The 14,277-nt window shown below is 38.0% G+C and overlaps 1 protein-coding gene across 1 annotated transcript in view; it reads left to right on the top strand.

The window, feature by feature from the left end:
- LOC129236212 (uncharacterized) overlaps positions 1–14,277 on the top strand; it is an 82,779-nt gene that overhangs the window by 43,382 nt on the left and 25,120 nt on the right. The window contains exon 4 of the mRNA XM_054870458.1: positions 229–486. Within this exon, the coding sequence (XP_054726433.1) occupies positions 229–486 (258 nt within the window). The remainder of the gene's footprint in view (positions 1–228; positions 487–14,277) is intronic.

Here is a 14,277-nt window from a genome sequence, read left to right as displayed (position 1 = left end):
CGTGCATAAACAAATATTGGAAAAGTGCAAAAAAATCGCATAAGGTGCACGAAAAATGACGCAAACATCAAGCTACTCCCTCACACTTTTATTTTCTTTACAGCCGAAGCGAACTTTGAATAAATTTACTCTTTTATTTTCATTACTTGCTTTACAGAAGCACTCCTTTACATTTTGTGAGTGTTTGTTTGCTTTTAATATCGTCTCCGCTTCTTTCTTATTTTTCAGTTTCTCGCGCAAAAATTCTTGGAAATTCGGAACTTTTCATCAAAAGTGGCAGCGACATAAATCTCACCTGTCTAGCCATGCAATCGCCCATACCGCCCTCCTTCATTTATTGGTATAAGGGTAAACGTGTGATGAATTATTCACAACGAGGCGGCATCAATGTCATAACGGAACGTTCGACGCGCACCAGTAAATTATTGATAGCGAAGGCAACTCCATCCGATTCGGGGAATTATACATGCTCGCCGAGCAGTTCAGGTAAGATCACTATAACAAAAAATTAAAAACAATTGCGCATTGCGCGCTTTATAACCGTCCAACCAACCAACCAGCCAACCAATGAGCCAACTTTCACAGCTCTTTATCCTCTGTGTGTGCATTCAACCTACACAGGCGCATACTTCGCCTCTTTTTATAGCTGGATCATGCGGGGTTGCGCTACGGCATTGTGTGTCCTAGGAATCGAATGTAGAGCAGCGCAGTGCAAGCCCATATATTTATAATGGGTGCTCTTTTTGGACATGCTGAGGTTTCTATGGGAAAATTTGCCAAATTAGCTGCCCAAGTAAAGAATTTTTTTATGGTAGGTAACGTCCTACGGCCTTTATAGACGTAGAGGGCGCCTTTAATAATATTACGCCTGAGTCAATTGTCACTGCTTTAAATAGGCTGGGGGTAGAAAGACCTATCTACCTCTGGATCTCGTCCCCGCTTGGCGCTAGGAAAATAAATGCTGTGGCAGAAGGGGCTAGAATCACTAGGTTCGCTCATAGAGGTACATCACAGGGCGGCGTCCTCTCCCCTCTCCTTTGGCTAGTAGCTATGGATGAAGATTTTACTCTCTTAAACAGAGGAGTAGTAAAGGTGGTAGCATATGACTTGGTCCTACTGGGCTCAAGACTCTTCCCATCAGTAATGGCTGAAATTTTGGTGAACTGGCTACACTCAGTAGTTGGACTGTCAGTTGCGGTCTCAGAGTTAACTCTGACAAACGGAGTTGATGCTATTCACCAGGAAATACAAGCCTCCGCCTTTTAAGCTTCCAAGACTAAACAACCAGTGTCTTACACTCTCTTCGGAAGTCGGATACCTTGGTGTAATATTTCACCCCAAGCTCCACTGAAAGCTGCACATATAAAATCGAGTTAAGAAAGCCAGTATAGCCTTCAACGCCTATATATCTATGTTCGGCAAAAAATGGGGTCTCAAGCCACGTGCCGTAATTTGGATAAACAATTTAGTGGTTCTACCAATTTTAACATATCGCACCCTAAATACAAAAGGGTCACAACTCAAAATTTTCCACACTCGAGCTTGACTTGTTTACAGTAGCACAGAAAACAAACTATGTGACATATCACGCTGAAATTTGCCATGTAAGCTTATAACAGTCCTACCAAAAAACAAAAAATTTATTTTTGCCATATGTCATCCGCCGACCGTTTTATTGATAACGTCTCGTTCATATTTGAGCAGAAGGGACATTTTGAGTTGTGACCCTTTTGTATTTCGGGTGCGATATGGTTGCCTAGTCTGGTGGTTAGCTCTTCAGAAGAGCTACAACACGGTATCCGGTCATTTTCCCGAATCGAATTTCCCGAATGCCGCTGGCCCGAATGTCTAAAATTCCGAATAACCAAAATCCCGAATGCCATTTTCCCGAATGCCAGTTTCACGAATGGCTATGTCCCCGAAAAATAAATTTTTTTTTTTATTAATAGGTCTATGAATAAGTTCGTGCGGTTTTTTTTCGAAATTTGAATTTCGGATCATTCCCATGGCTTTTAAACGTTTGGAAATGGTTGATTGATCAACTCCCAAAGTTTTTGCAACCTCTTCTTGCGTTTGAGCCGGATCTTGATCGAGCAATTCCTCCAATTCGGTATCCATGAACTTTGGCGGCGCACCCTCGCCTTCTTCGTCTTCCAAGCCAAAATCACCACTTTTAAAGCGTGCAAACCACTTCTGGCACGTTCGCTCAGCTAGAGCATGCTCACCATAAACTTCCACCAAGATACGATGACTTTCGGCTGCTTTTTTCTTCATATTAAAGAATTCCCCGCAAAAACACATTATTTGGCACGAAATTCGACATTTTCAAGTGTGGTAAAAATATTGTTGTTTACGCTTCAAATAAAAAACTTATACTGACGTTTGTGCCTTACGACAGTAGCTCTCCAATGAATGTTTGGAAATGTGGATCGATTCAATAATAATCAAGTTACGCCATCTGTTGTAAAACCGCACGAACTTATCCATAGAGTAATAAAGGATTTACTGCAATAAATTTTTGTAAAAGTGAACATATACATATTTGTAAACCAATTAGAGCACAATATTATAAGAAATTGCTTTTAAATAGTCCAATACTCTGTTTTCTCTTCTATAATTATCGTAGGAAGCTGTGATCGCTTGGATTCTGCTTTGAAGCTGATACCATTTCTTCTTTGGTGCAGCTCTTACCGATCTCCCTAAACTTAACTCCGCAATAGCACACTCTGTATCGGCTTGCTCTTTTTGTATTTCTGTCAGAAGGGAGTACAAATCTGGGCGGTGTTTTCCCACTACTATCGCGAATCGGTTATGCCACCCCTCGCTGACGTTGTTCGTTCTGCAAGCTCCTTGGAGAGTAGCTTCATGTTGATTCCACAATTCGATTGGATATTTATGCGTCAATTATTTAAAAATATTCGGCAAATTAGTTATTCGGGAAATTGGTTTTCGGGAAAATGGATTCGGGAAACTGGCATTCGGGAAAATGGCATTCGGGATTTTGGTTATTCGGAATTTTAGACATTCGGGCCAGCGGCATTCGGGAAATTCGATTCGGGAAAATGACCGGGAATCCTACAACACTACTAATTTAGAAAGAGTACAGAGTGCTATTAGGTTGAAGAAGCTTGGCCTCTGGAGACAATTTCCTGTAGGACATAGTAGCATCTTGAAGCAGATCTCCCCTTTCTTCTCCGATCTCTCCATCCGCAAACTAGGATTTGAGGGTTGTGCTAGGGCTATCTTTCCGAGCAGGCAAGACTGGAAGGCGAGGAGAGTCGGAACGGACATTGGTGCCTCTATTTTCACATACTGCGATCAAGGCCCTGCGTCGCCGTATTGCAGCTCTTTTCGGGTGAACTCCTGTAAGAAGGAACTCAAACATCTCGATCGAGCAGGAAACATCTCCCTTATCCGGGTTCCTGGGCACAGGAATATAGAGGGAAATGAAATTGCCTACGAGCTTGCCAGGACATCAGTGTCTCTTTGTCCGTTGTTAAAGGGAAGCTACACAATCTCTTTCTAAAAAAAGCGCAAGACAGATGGAGGTCTGTCTCATCGTGTGTTATTTCAAAACACTATGGCCTCAATAGGATATAAACACAACGCTTAAGGTGACGGGAATCCCCTGCTATTCAACTGTTCAGTCAGACTGTTGAACACTTTCTCTGCAAAAGTCCGGCTCTAGCGACTAGGCGCTCAAGATTCCTTAGCGTGCCCTTTGGGGATGACTTGAAGAAATTCTCTAGCCTAGATCCCTTTTCTCTTCTTCACTACATCAACAGCACTGGATGGCTGTAGACGGGTTTTTCTCTTAATCTTTTCACAGGTAGTGGTCCACATTGTGGTATCAAAACGGCAAGTAAGTGCTACTTGAAGCGTGCCTGTGGCTCTCTTGCCATTTTACTTACCTACCTACCTAGGCAATGTAAAAAATTCTGAGTGTGTTGTGCTCTTTTATTCCGATAGCCAAATTAATCTTCAACTAAAGAAGTCTGATTTTTTTTTATTTCCTTGGCAATAAATTGAATCAAGAAAACAAAATTATGTAACGTTAAAATTTACTGTCCTTTCTCGTTTGAACATAAGGCCAAGTTCTCCGTTCCCGAAAATGTTCGTGCAAGGCGAAAATGTTTTTAATTTCCCTACGTTTCTTTTTTTTTTTGCCTTGTTCATTTACGAAAAGTTTTGATACCCTTGAAGCAAACACCCATTACTAGTACGTATTTGTGATTGTTTACTGCGCAAACTTGCATATCGTCGCGCTTATGGAGTGCAGCCGCAATCTGCGCTGCTATTGTTTGTATAAACTCATAGATTAAGTTTGTGGCATGAACGTGAACGCTGTTGCTCATCCTTTTACGCCTTTCATGTCGCGCATAGTATCAAAATATCACTGAAATTACGAGTAAATATAAAATGTGCAGCCATGTGCAAGATGGCATCGTACATACACCTAAACACAGAAATATCTTTATGTGTATGTGTGTAGAAAAAGGTGGCGTTGGTGAAGTTTACAAAAATATAAAAATTGCTTGTTTAGCGAAGTGACGAATCCAATGAAAAGGGGACACATGTACATACATACATACAAATAAATAAATGCACGCACTCTTTTATATGTGTGTGTGCTACTTTGCCAACAAATTATTAACATCCGTTATAAAAATAAACTTTACGAGTCTACTACAAATGTATGGCTTACACGTTGATTATTTTAGTTAGTAAATTAGCTATGAAGAAACTCCGCCATTTTTTTTTTATAAGGAGGAAGCATCGAAAGCCTTACCCCGTCAGTGTGGGACTTTAACCCGAAGTAAACCTCCTACCATCAAAGTACCGATCCCCCCGGTACTACCGTCAAGTATTTCGTCGGAAGGCGGATTGAGCGTTGCCTTCATCGTCAGTTACTGTTCTGATGCAAAATGTCACAAGCTGCATCTGTCTATTACCACCACTATTAAGTCATATCTGAAGATAACCACCCCGTCGGATCTATACCCCCCTCTCCCATGTCCCTGTTCGTTACCATAGAAAAGTTAATTTCGAATAGTGGTATCATCAGTTTACCTGCGTTTTCATCTCTGGATATGTTTGCTGCTTCACGGTCTTATTTGCCTGCTCGCTATGTCGGAGTTGCTGCATTATTTCAGCAGCCATGTGCTAGGCTTTGTTCCAATTGTCCTGGCTCTTCAACATCAGTGGCACTAAGTTCTCGGGCGTCATGCTGCTGCCAAGGCTGTCTTCCAGTTTAGACCTTACTCTTCTGAAGCGGGGACACGTGAGAAGCACATGTTCTGCGTCCTCCTCAACTGCTGGTGTGCACTGCTCGCAATATGGACTTTCTTTGTGTCCAAAGCGGTGAGGGTACGCTTTAAAGCAGCCATGACCACTTAGGATTTGGCAGAGCTAGAAGTCTACTTCTCCGTGCTTTCTCTGGAGCCAAGCTTCAACGTTCGAGATGAGACGGTGGGTCCACTTGCCTTTAAGCCGGCTCTGAACGACGAATGGTTTTTATGAGGAACTTTTTCTTGCCAGAAGTACACTCGCAGGTATTTTCGGAAAAATTTGCTTAGACTAAAAAAAAATGTTCACTAACAGAAATAAAAAAATATTCTTGCAAACAATTTATCTCCCTTATAAAAAGAAAATAGTTCGGCTTCAACGAAAAATCCTTTTACTTCTTCACAAAAAAGAAAAATTCCCTAATAGAGAAAAAAATTTGGTAAAAACAATTCATACAAAATTTGTTTCCGTTTAAAAATAATTATTTCCATTCGTTTATTTATTCATTCATAGCAGTTAGAAAAGTTTAAAAACTTAAGCTAACTGTAAAAAGAAGATAGTTATGACTTCTAAGATCTTAAGCTATGCTATGTGTTTAAAATTAAGTAGTTAGTTAGTTTAAGGTTATACTGGATTGAATATCTATTAATACGTTAAATTAATTTGTTCTACAATACATACCTATGAAATGAGACTTTCAGATATTAGTCCATAAATGTCGCTAGGAGTATTTTTAAACCTTCCCAAATATCTTGTTTTTTTCGTCTGTCATCTGTCAACAATATTCAATTCATTGTTTGTTACGTTTCATACAACAATGCATTTTAGTCGCTCTTAAAAATGTCGAATTTCGTGCCTTCAAACTGCGAATTGCGGACATCGTGAAACCACTTGGGAAATGCTGCTCTCCCGGTTTAAAAGGAAGTTTTTTTGCATCGAATCGTTACAGGTGATGAAAAATGGGTGTATTTCTCCAATCCCAAGGGTAAACAACGGCCAAACCAAATCGCTTCGGCCGCAAGGCAATGCTGTGTGTTTTCTGGGATCAGCGTGGTATGATTTGGTACGAGCTATTAAAACCAGGTGAAACAGTTGACGGGGCAAGCTACCAATAACCTTTGGCCGATTTGAATGGCGCTATACACCGAAAACACCTAGAATATGCCGATCGGCGTCACAAAGTAATTTTTCTTTATGGCAAGGGATCGCTACATGGAACAAGAGCGACCCGGGAATTGGTGGAGACGTACGATTGGGAACCGCTGGTGCACGCGGCTTACTCACCAGACTTGGCGCCTTCCGATTATTATTTGTTTGCATCGATGGGCCACGCACTTTCCGAGCAGCGCTTCAATTCTCACGAAGAAGCCCAAAAATGGCTCGAATATTGGTTTGCGGCCAAAGACGGCCAATTTTTTTGGCGCGGCATCCACAAATTGCCTGAGAGATGGGAAAAATGTGTCGCCAGCGATGGCTATTATTGTGAAGATTAAATTTGTAACCCTTTTTTGTTAATAAACGTTTGAAATTAAGAAAAACAGTCTCATTTCATAGGTATATATGGATAAGTAGTTACACTTGTGAATTTACGTTTCCATATACGGTGATACAGGTTCGATAGTTTTAGGAAGGTAAGGATTTTATGCATATTTTCTAAGTTCGGGTAGGAGAGTAGGTGAGAAGGTTTGTCTCTATTGAAATAGTCTTCGTAGTTGTGTTACAGAAAGACAAGCATCGAGGATATGTTCAGGCGATAGCGCTGAGTTAGTCTGGGACGTGGTGCATGTCTGGGTCTATAAGGTATGTATTTGTGCGCTTGATGCGGCCTAATCGTAGTCTTAACATTTTTGTGTGGTCCAATCTGGTAAGTGAATTTTGAGCGTTTTTTAAATAAAAGCATTTTATGTGTTGTGTTTGGTAAACTCGTTAATACCAATTAGAAGCTATCAGGTTATGAAGTTGCACCTGGTGTGTACTTTTTAAGAAGTGGTTGATATCTTTCATGCTGACGTTGTTGGTAGTAATGAGTGGAAGTCAAGATGCTTCTTTTTCAGCTTGGTCTGCTAGTTCATTACCGACAATGTCGTAGTATCCCGGTATCCAGACTAATTTAATTTTAGGATTGTGTTTGATAAGGGTATGTGTCGCAGTTGTTTATATTTAATATTGATTTGAGGGACGAGAGTGAATCCAAGCATACTGTAAATTTTCCTATTTTTTTAAGTAGCTTAATTGCTTCTAAATTGGCGATGATTTCTGCTGATAAAACAGAGGCAGAGGGTGGCAGAATGCCAGATTTGAGTATAGTGGATTCATTAGTTGTAGTGTAGGTAAAGGCTTTGCTAATTTGTGAGCCATCGGAATAGATGAATATATGATTTTTTAGGTTGTCCTTATTTTAAGGAATTATTTCCATTTAATAGATTTACTTTGCTAGCAGAGATATGAATATTTAAATTTGGTAAACAAATTTGTTCACGGCAAGCCCTCACCTCCTGTATAAAAGAAAGTTTGATTACCATCCCCACACGTGAATCTATGCAAGTATACATATAATGTGTATGTGTATAAGTACATATGCATGTATGTGTTAGACAAAATAATTGTTTATGATGCTACCTACGAGATTTCCCTGAAAAGTATGTATGTAATATATATGCATATGTACCTATGTATGTGTAGATTTCGGTTTTGACGTACTCGTACACTTCTTTCTTGCTTGTTTTTCCGTTGAACTCGTTTAATTTGTTTTTCCTGTCATAACAAGAAAGCATGAAGGGAAAACCAAATTACCACAAATTTCTATGCTTTCATCCCGAACAACAGCACCACATAACAAAAGCAGAAGAAAGGAATTATTTTTCAACCATCGCTCTCGATATTGTGGTCAAGTGACCAGAGCTGGTCGAAAAACAACGACAGCAGCATAAAGTGTCAATCAATGCCAGAAAAACTCATTGTGGCAAAGAAGCTGGTCAGGTGGAAATAAAGCATACCCTCTAATCATCGACTGACAGGGTCGCCCCTTTATTAGTCTAACCAAGTATATGCAAATATTTTCGATTCATTTAATTTTTCTTTTTTTATGTCTACTTCGAGTGCTTCCAGTTGCCCTAACAAGCGATAACCGTACTTTGGGGCATGAAGTGTTTGTAAATGCTTATACTTATTTTTTGGCTACTTATTCGCTCACTTGGCCGTGCTTAGGATTGATGAACGAATGAACGAAAACAAGGAAACAACAACAAATGGAATAACAATTTGCATGCCTCACTGCAATGAGAAACTGAAGTAGGCTTTCGAGTGGCAATGGGCAAACATAGTTAGATAACTACATATTCGTAGAAGACCACTTGGAACTTGTTAAAAAAACCAAAAGAAAAAAGCAAAAAAATGGAATAGATACTAAATTATTGGCAAACGGAACTGGCGTTCGTGTATCGTGGTATTATTCTTGTGGGCTTCTTTTTATTCTTCTACTCAGTTTATTTTTGTTATTATCCATGGTTTTGTTTACTTTACGCTGCTGTTTCGTATCTCTCCATCACCGGTGAGTAGACACTCCATTAGTTTGCCTAACGATGTCACAGCTGCTGTATGGAAAATTGGTTATTAAATTTCTTTGCTTCCACACTCAACCCATCATGGGCCAGCCGTCGCTTAGCTTATTGGTCATTTACGTTATTGCTTTTGCCTCCAGGCAGCTGCTTGGCACACCGTGTGTTTACGACGTTGAATAGTAGTTACATATGTAGTGGTGCGCTAGTGTTTATGTCCTAAGTAAACTGAAACTATCGTCGATAAACAACAGGGAGCAGAAACTTATTCATGCGGCAGCTTCCAAGCACGAAGGCTGGTATTTTGTTTAATTTTGTGTAAAAAAAACATGGGATTTGATTTTCTTTCTAGGAAAAGGTTTTAAAATGTCTACTGAGCCTATATGAGTAGATATATGCATAGATGGATACATTAGGGTGGTTCAGAAAAAGTCAAAGTATTGAACATTTACTACGCCACCGCACAGAGTTGTGCAATATTGGTCTTAATTTAAAATTTAAACTTACTTATTTGTATTGTCAGAAAGAATTTATAAATAAAAGCTAATTTTTATTTCAGTTTTTAGGTAATTTTGGGTTATTTTTTTTGTTTTGTTTAAATAAGAATAAAATTTATTAGGGCTTAAAAACATAACAATTTTTGTATATTAGATAAATTTTGATTTTCTATAAAAGATTTAAAAAGGTTTAAACATAGGTCTATTAGTATTTTCCGTACAAAAATTGCAAAAACTCCACTTCTCCATACGAAATACATAGGAAACTTCATGGCCTTTGCGGCACCATACTTTATCAATTGATTTTAAAAAATATATGTACTTTTTTTCCATTATGGCGCAATTTTGGATGGTGTTCTATTAAATAAATTTGTTTGTCGTAAAAAATTAAAATTCCCCTCTGAACAAAATCCTCCCACAAAAATTTTGATTCCCTTTTAGGGGTCCCGGTGGTGTAGAGCTCAAAAATTTAGTGTATTTTCAGTAATTTTTTTTACATAAAAAAAAATGAAAAACGATACTTAAAGTTTTCAGGCTTTTATTTAACTTCTTTTACATATTATACAAAAATAAAAAAAAAATTTTTTTAATAAAATAATAATTTAAAAAATAGCGTTGAAGTTGACCCTCCCGAAAAATTTTACTTTCACGGTACCTTCAATGATACCTCCAGCCCATAAGCCGCACCAAACTGTGACCTTTTCTGGATACATTGGTAGCTCTTGCAATTCTTCTGGCTGATCTTCACTCCAAAATCGACAATTCTGCTTATTTACGTACCCATTGATTCAAAACGAGCTTCGTCGGCGAACACAATTTTTCGATAAAAAAGTGGATCTTCGACCAACTTTCCAAAAACCCATTTAGCAAAAATTCTGCGTTGCAGTAGGTCGTTCGACTTCAATTCTTGCACTAGCTGTATTTCACACCTAAATCCTTTCGCAACATTTTCCACGTTGTTGAGTAACAGAGGCCCAATTGCTGCGAACGGCGACGAATCGATAATTGATGGTCATCATTAACACTGGCCGACACAGCTGCGATATTTTCTTCAGTTCGCACTCTACGTAAGCCTGTTGGAGGTTTGATGTGCAATAATGTAAATTTGGTTCTAAATTTAGTCACAATAGCTCGAATAGCCGCTTCAGTGGGTCGATTAAACTGACGATAAAATAGGTATAACAGGTATTTTTATAATAAAATTCAATGATTTGCAAGCGTTGTTCTTTTGTAAAACGATTCATGGTTAAATTATAGACCAAACTGAAGATATTTGACAGTGAAACAAAACACGAAACGTGTGTCAGCTGTTTCAACCAACTGTTTAAAAGGATAATAGCTAAAAAACCACCCGTTATTCATCTTAAACACAAAAACTGAAAAAATTATTAATCAGTATTACTAGAATAAAAAAAATTTACAAAAAACAAGGTTTTGAATTTGACACACTAAAAATTGGGTTTTTCAGTGTTTTAAGCAAAAAATACGAAATGATTGAAATAATAATAAGATTCTAGTACGGCGATTGCCATTGATGTTGTGAACAATATATTAAAATTTCAGACGATTCGATTGGATTGGATTGGATAGTCTTTTTTTTTTTGACAACACCAGGCCGAAAAAACTCGTTTCGAGATAAGGACTTTCGTTTCTTTTCAGCCCTAACTTTCCATACTACCGTCTGTTTTCCGCCCGAAAAACATCCTTTTTTTTCAAAAGTTCGCCATTTTGTTATTTTTCAAAAATAATTTCCCATTGTAGCACGTGCGAGAATGACAAGCCTACAGAAAAATAATCAGTTTAACTTTTTTGTTTCAGATGTCCTGAAGAGCCAAAACTCAAGGTGGCTTGTCAACCTATCTTTTTTTTAAGACACTTTCTTTGGTGCCACACTACTACAAAAAAATATATCAAAAAAAAAAAAAGAAAACATTTTTTTTTGTATACTATTTGATGTCAATAATGACATACTCTAAAATTAAAGAAAAAATTCTGTTAAAAAGAAAAATTCCTAAAAAATATCTATAAAAAATGAGTATTTGACCAGAGGACTACCAAAAATGAGCTCAACTCTTTCCGTCTCGGTGGTTAGCGTTGCTAACCACCTATTTTTTATTTTTTTTACCACGGTTGGCGACACTTTTTTTTAATTTTGCACGAATATTGATTATTGCTTTCTTTTAAGTGAAGAGGGCGCTAATATCTAGAAATACACCCACCACGTGTTGAGAAAATTTAAAGTAAAAATCCGTTGCCGCGCGTTTTTGCGAAAGCTAGAAGTAAAAGTTCATAATAAATGCAATAACCCAATTTATGGTTTGATTTTTGTGCAAATTTAGTTCTTGTGGTGTGTTTGATACACAGTGGTTGCTTTAAATTTCGATTATTTTATGAATATTTTTTATAATCAGTGGTGGTTAGCAACAATAACCACTTGACGTAAGTATTCCTAGAATTTGCTTTTTTATACGGTCACTATGAGTGGGACTTTCTTTGGTTTTTACAATATTTTAGGCAATTATTTCAATAATGCAACGATCATTGACGCAAAGGGAAATTGAATAATGTTTGTATGAAGATTTACCTTCAGGACCTGAAAGTGAAGCCAGTTCCGATGAGGATGAAAATATAGACACGCCTGAGTGGCCAGTGTCAAAATCGATATTGGATGTGTGTGGGGCAGATGTACAGAATATCCATGAAGAGCTATTCGACGACGAGGATGACATACCATTATCAAACTTTGTAGGTCAGAATAATATTGTTAGCTCTACGACCTTGCAGCCTCCTAAATGGAAAAGGACCTTCTCTATGGATATACCTGGCGAGTTTGTTGAGAGTGTGGGCTTAGCTGATCATATAATCAGCTTGGAAGATGTAACACCACTCCGATTTTTTCGCATGTTTTGGAGGGAAGACTTGGTTGAGGTCATAAGCTTTCAAACTAACCTATATGCAACACAAGAAGGTAAACCTTTTTCTCCTACCAGTCCTTCTGAAATATAAACTTTCTTGGCCATAAATATGGTAATGGGTATAAAAAAGCTACCGAGTTACAAAGATTACTGGTCTTCTGCTTCTGATTTACGTGACTCCTACATTTCCTCTTGTATGCCCCTAAATCGCTTCAGCTGGCTTCTTGGATGCTTGCATCTGAATGACAATAATCTCATGCCTGCTAGAACGCATCCAGACTATGATAAGTTATATTATATAAAGTCCGTCCTATGCTTGAAATTCTTCGCCGCAACTTCAGAAATAATTATAAACCATCCGAATGTGTCGCGATCGATGAAAGCATGATAAAATTCAAAGGTCGCAGTTCTCTGAAGCAGTACATGCCGAAAAAACCTATCAAGCGGGGTTACAAGGTTTGGATGAAATGTGCTCAGTCGGGATACTGTTTGGATTTTGATATATATGTAGGTAAAAAAGGTACTTCTGTGGAGACAGATCTAGGGGCCAAGGTTGTAAAAAACTTTTGCGAAAGCCTTGAAGGGAAAAACCATAAGGTATTTTTTGACAATTATTTCAATGGCTACCCTTTGCAAGTACATCTAAAGGAAAAAAAAGTTTTGTCTTGCGGAACTGTGAACTCAAACAGAAAGTTTTTGCCAGCACTAAAAGATGATAAACAATTGCGAAGAGGTCAACATGACTATAAAATAAGTGACTCAAATATAAGCCTTTTAAAATGGAAAGACAAACGATCCGTTTTTATTCTCTCGAACTATCTAAACCCTCAAGATGTGGAACAAGTTACTCGCAGGGAACGTGATGGAAGTGCAGTTAGGATCGATTGCCCTCCGGCTGTAAAGAAATACAACAGCAATATGAACTTCGTTGATAAATTCGATCAATTAAAAGTGTGTTACTCCATCGACTGATAATCCCAAAAGTGGTGGCACCGAATTTTTTTTCATTTCTTGGATTGCTGCGTTATCAATAGCTATATAGCTTAAAAAGAGCTTCTGATTAACAAACCTCATTTGGATGAGTTGACATTGAAGGACTTTCGGCGCTCAATTTAACAGGGGCTGTTAGCACCTTGCTACGTAAACAAGCGAGCTCCAGGAAGTTCCACGATCAGCAATGGATCAAGCCCAAGATCTCCTGTACCATTTGCTATAAAACGGTATAAGCCTAGCGTGCCTGCTGAAATCCGCCATGAGAGTAATCGACACCAACCGCTTAGAGGCACACCTAGAAGATGCGCCTTTTGCAGTACCAAAAGCGTCCCTGTCCGCACAGTGTGGCAATGCAGAACATGCCACGTCCCACTTTGCCTCCGCAAAGGAAAAGCATGTTTTTCAGATTTTCACAAGAAATAATTATTTGTAAATTTATTACCAAATTTTGTATTGCCTTTTTTCTAAAAATAAATAAAAAAGTGAAGTAATTGAGTGCACTAGTTTTAATAAATTTTTGTGCCCTTCAGTCATGGTGGTTACTGGTGGTGACCACCTTGTTTCTCAAAAACCTAACGGTAAATATTTTTTTTTTTTGCATTCGTGTGTTACTTGTATTCCATATTCACCAATTAACAACAAAAAATACATTTTTTATGTCGCAGTAAAGAGCGTGACGGAAAGAGTTAAAGTTTGAGGTACAGGAGCGAGCGGACCAGTCTCTACATAGTAGGCTGTAGAAGCTATAATATGGGAATTTCCGCATGAAATTTTCACAGTATTTTTATAAGATACTATACTTTCGAAAAGTCGAAAAAACAAAAAGTCGATTTTTTGAAATTTCTAGACCACCGGGTCAAATTTAATAGCTTTCCTAAGTTCGTTCATCCGTGATTTTTGTTATCCTTAAAAAAAAACCGTTTTAATTTAAAAAACCAAAAACTGTTTTGCTTGAAAAATTTTTTTTTTATTTGTTTTTTTTTAACAAACAAAATTCGTTTTTATATTTGTTTGTGTTGCCTTCTGGAA

The sequence above is a fragment of the Anastrepha obliqua genome, chromosome 1 (genome assembly GCF_027943255.1).
Source record: "Anastrepha obliqua isolate idAnaObli1 chromosome 1, idAnaObli1_1.0, whole genome shotgun sequence".
Classification (NCBI taxonomy): Eukaryota; Metazoa; Arthropoda; class Insecta; order Diptera; family Tephritidae; genus Anastrepha; species Anastrepha obliqua.
This window is presented reverse-complemented; position numbering and strand designations above follow the sequence as displayed.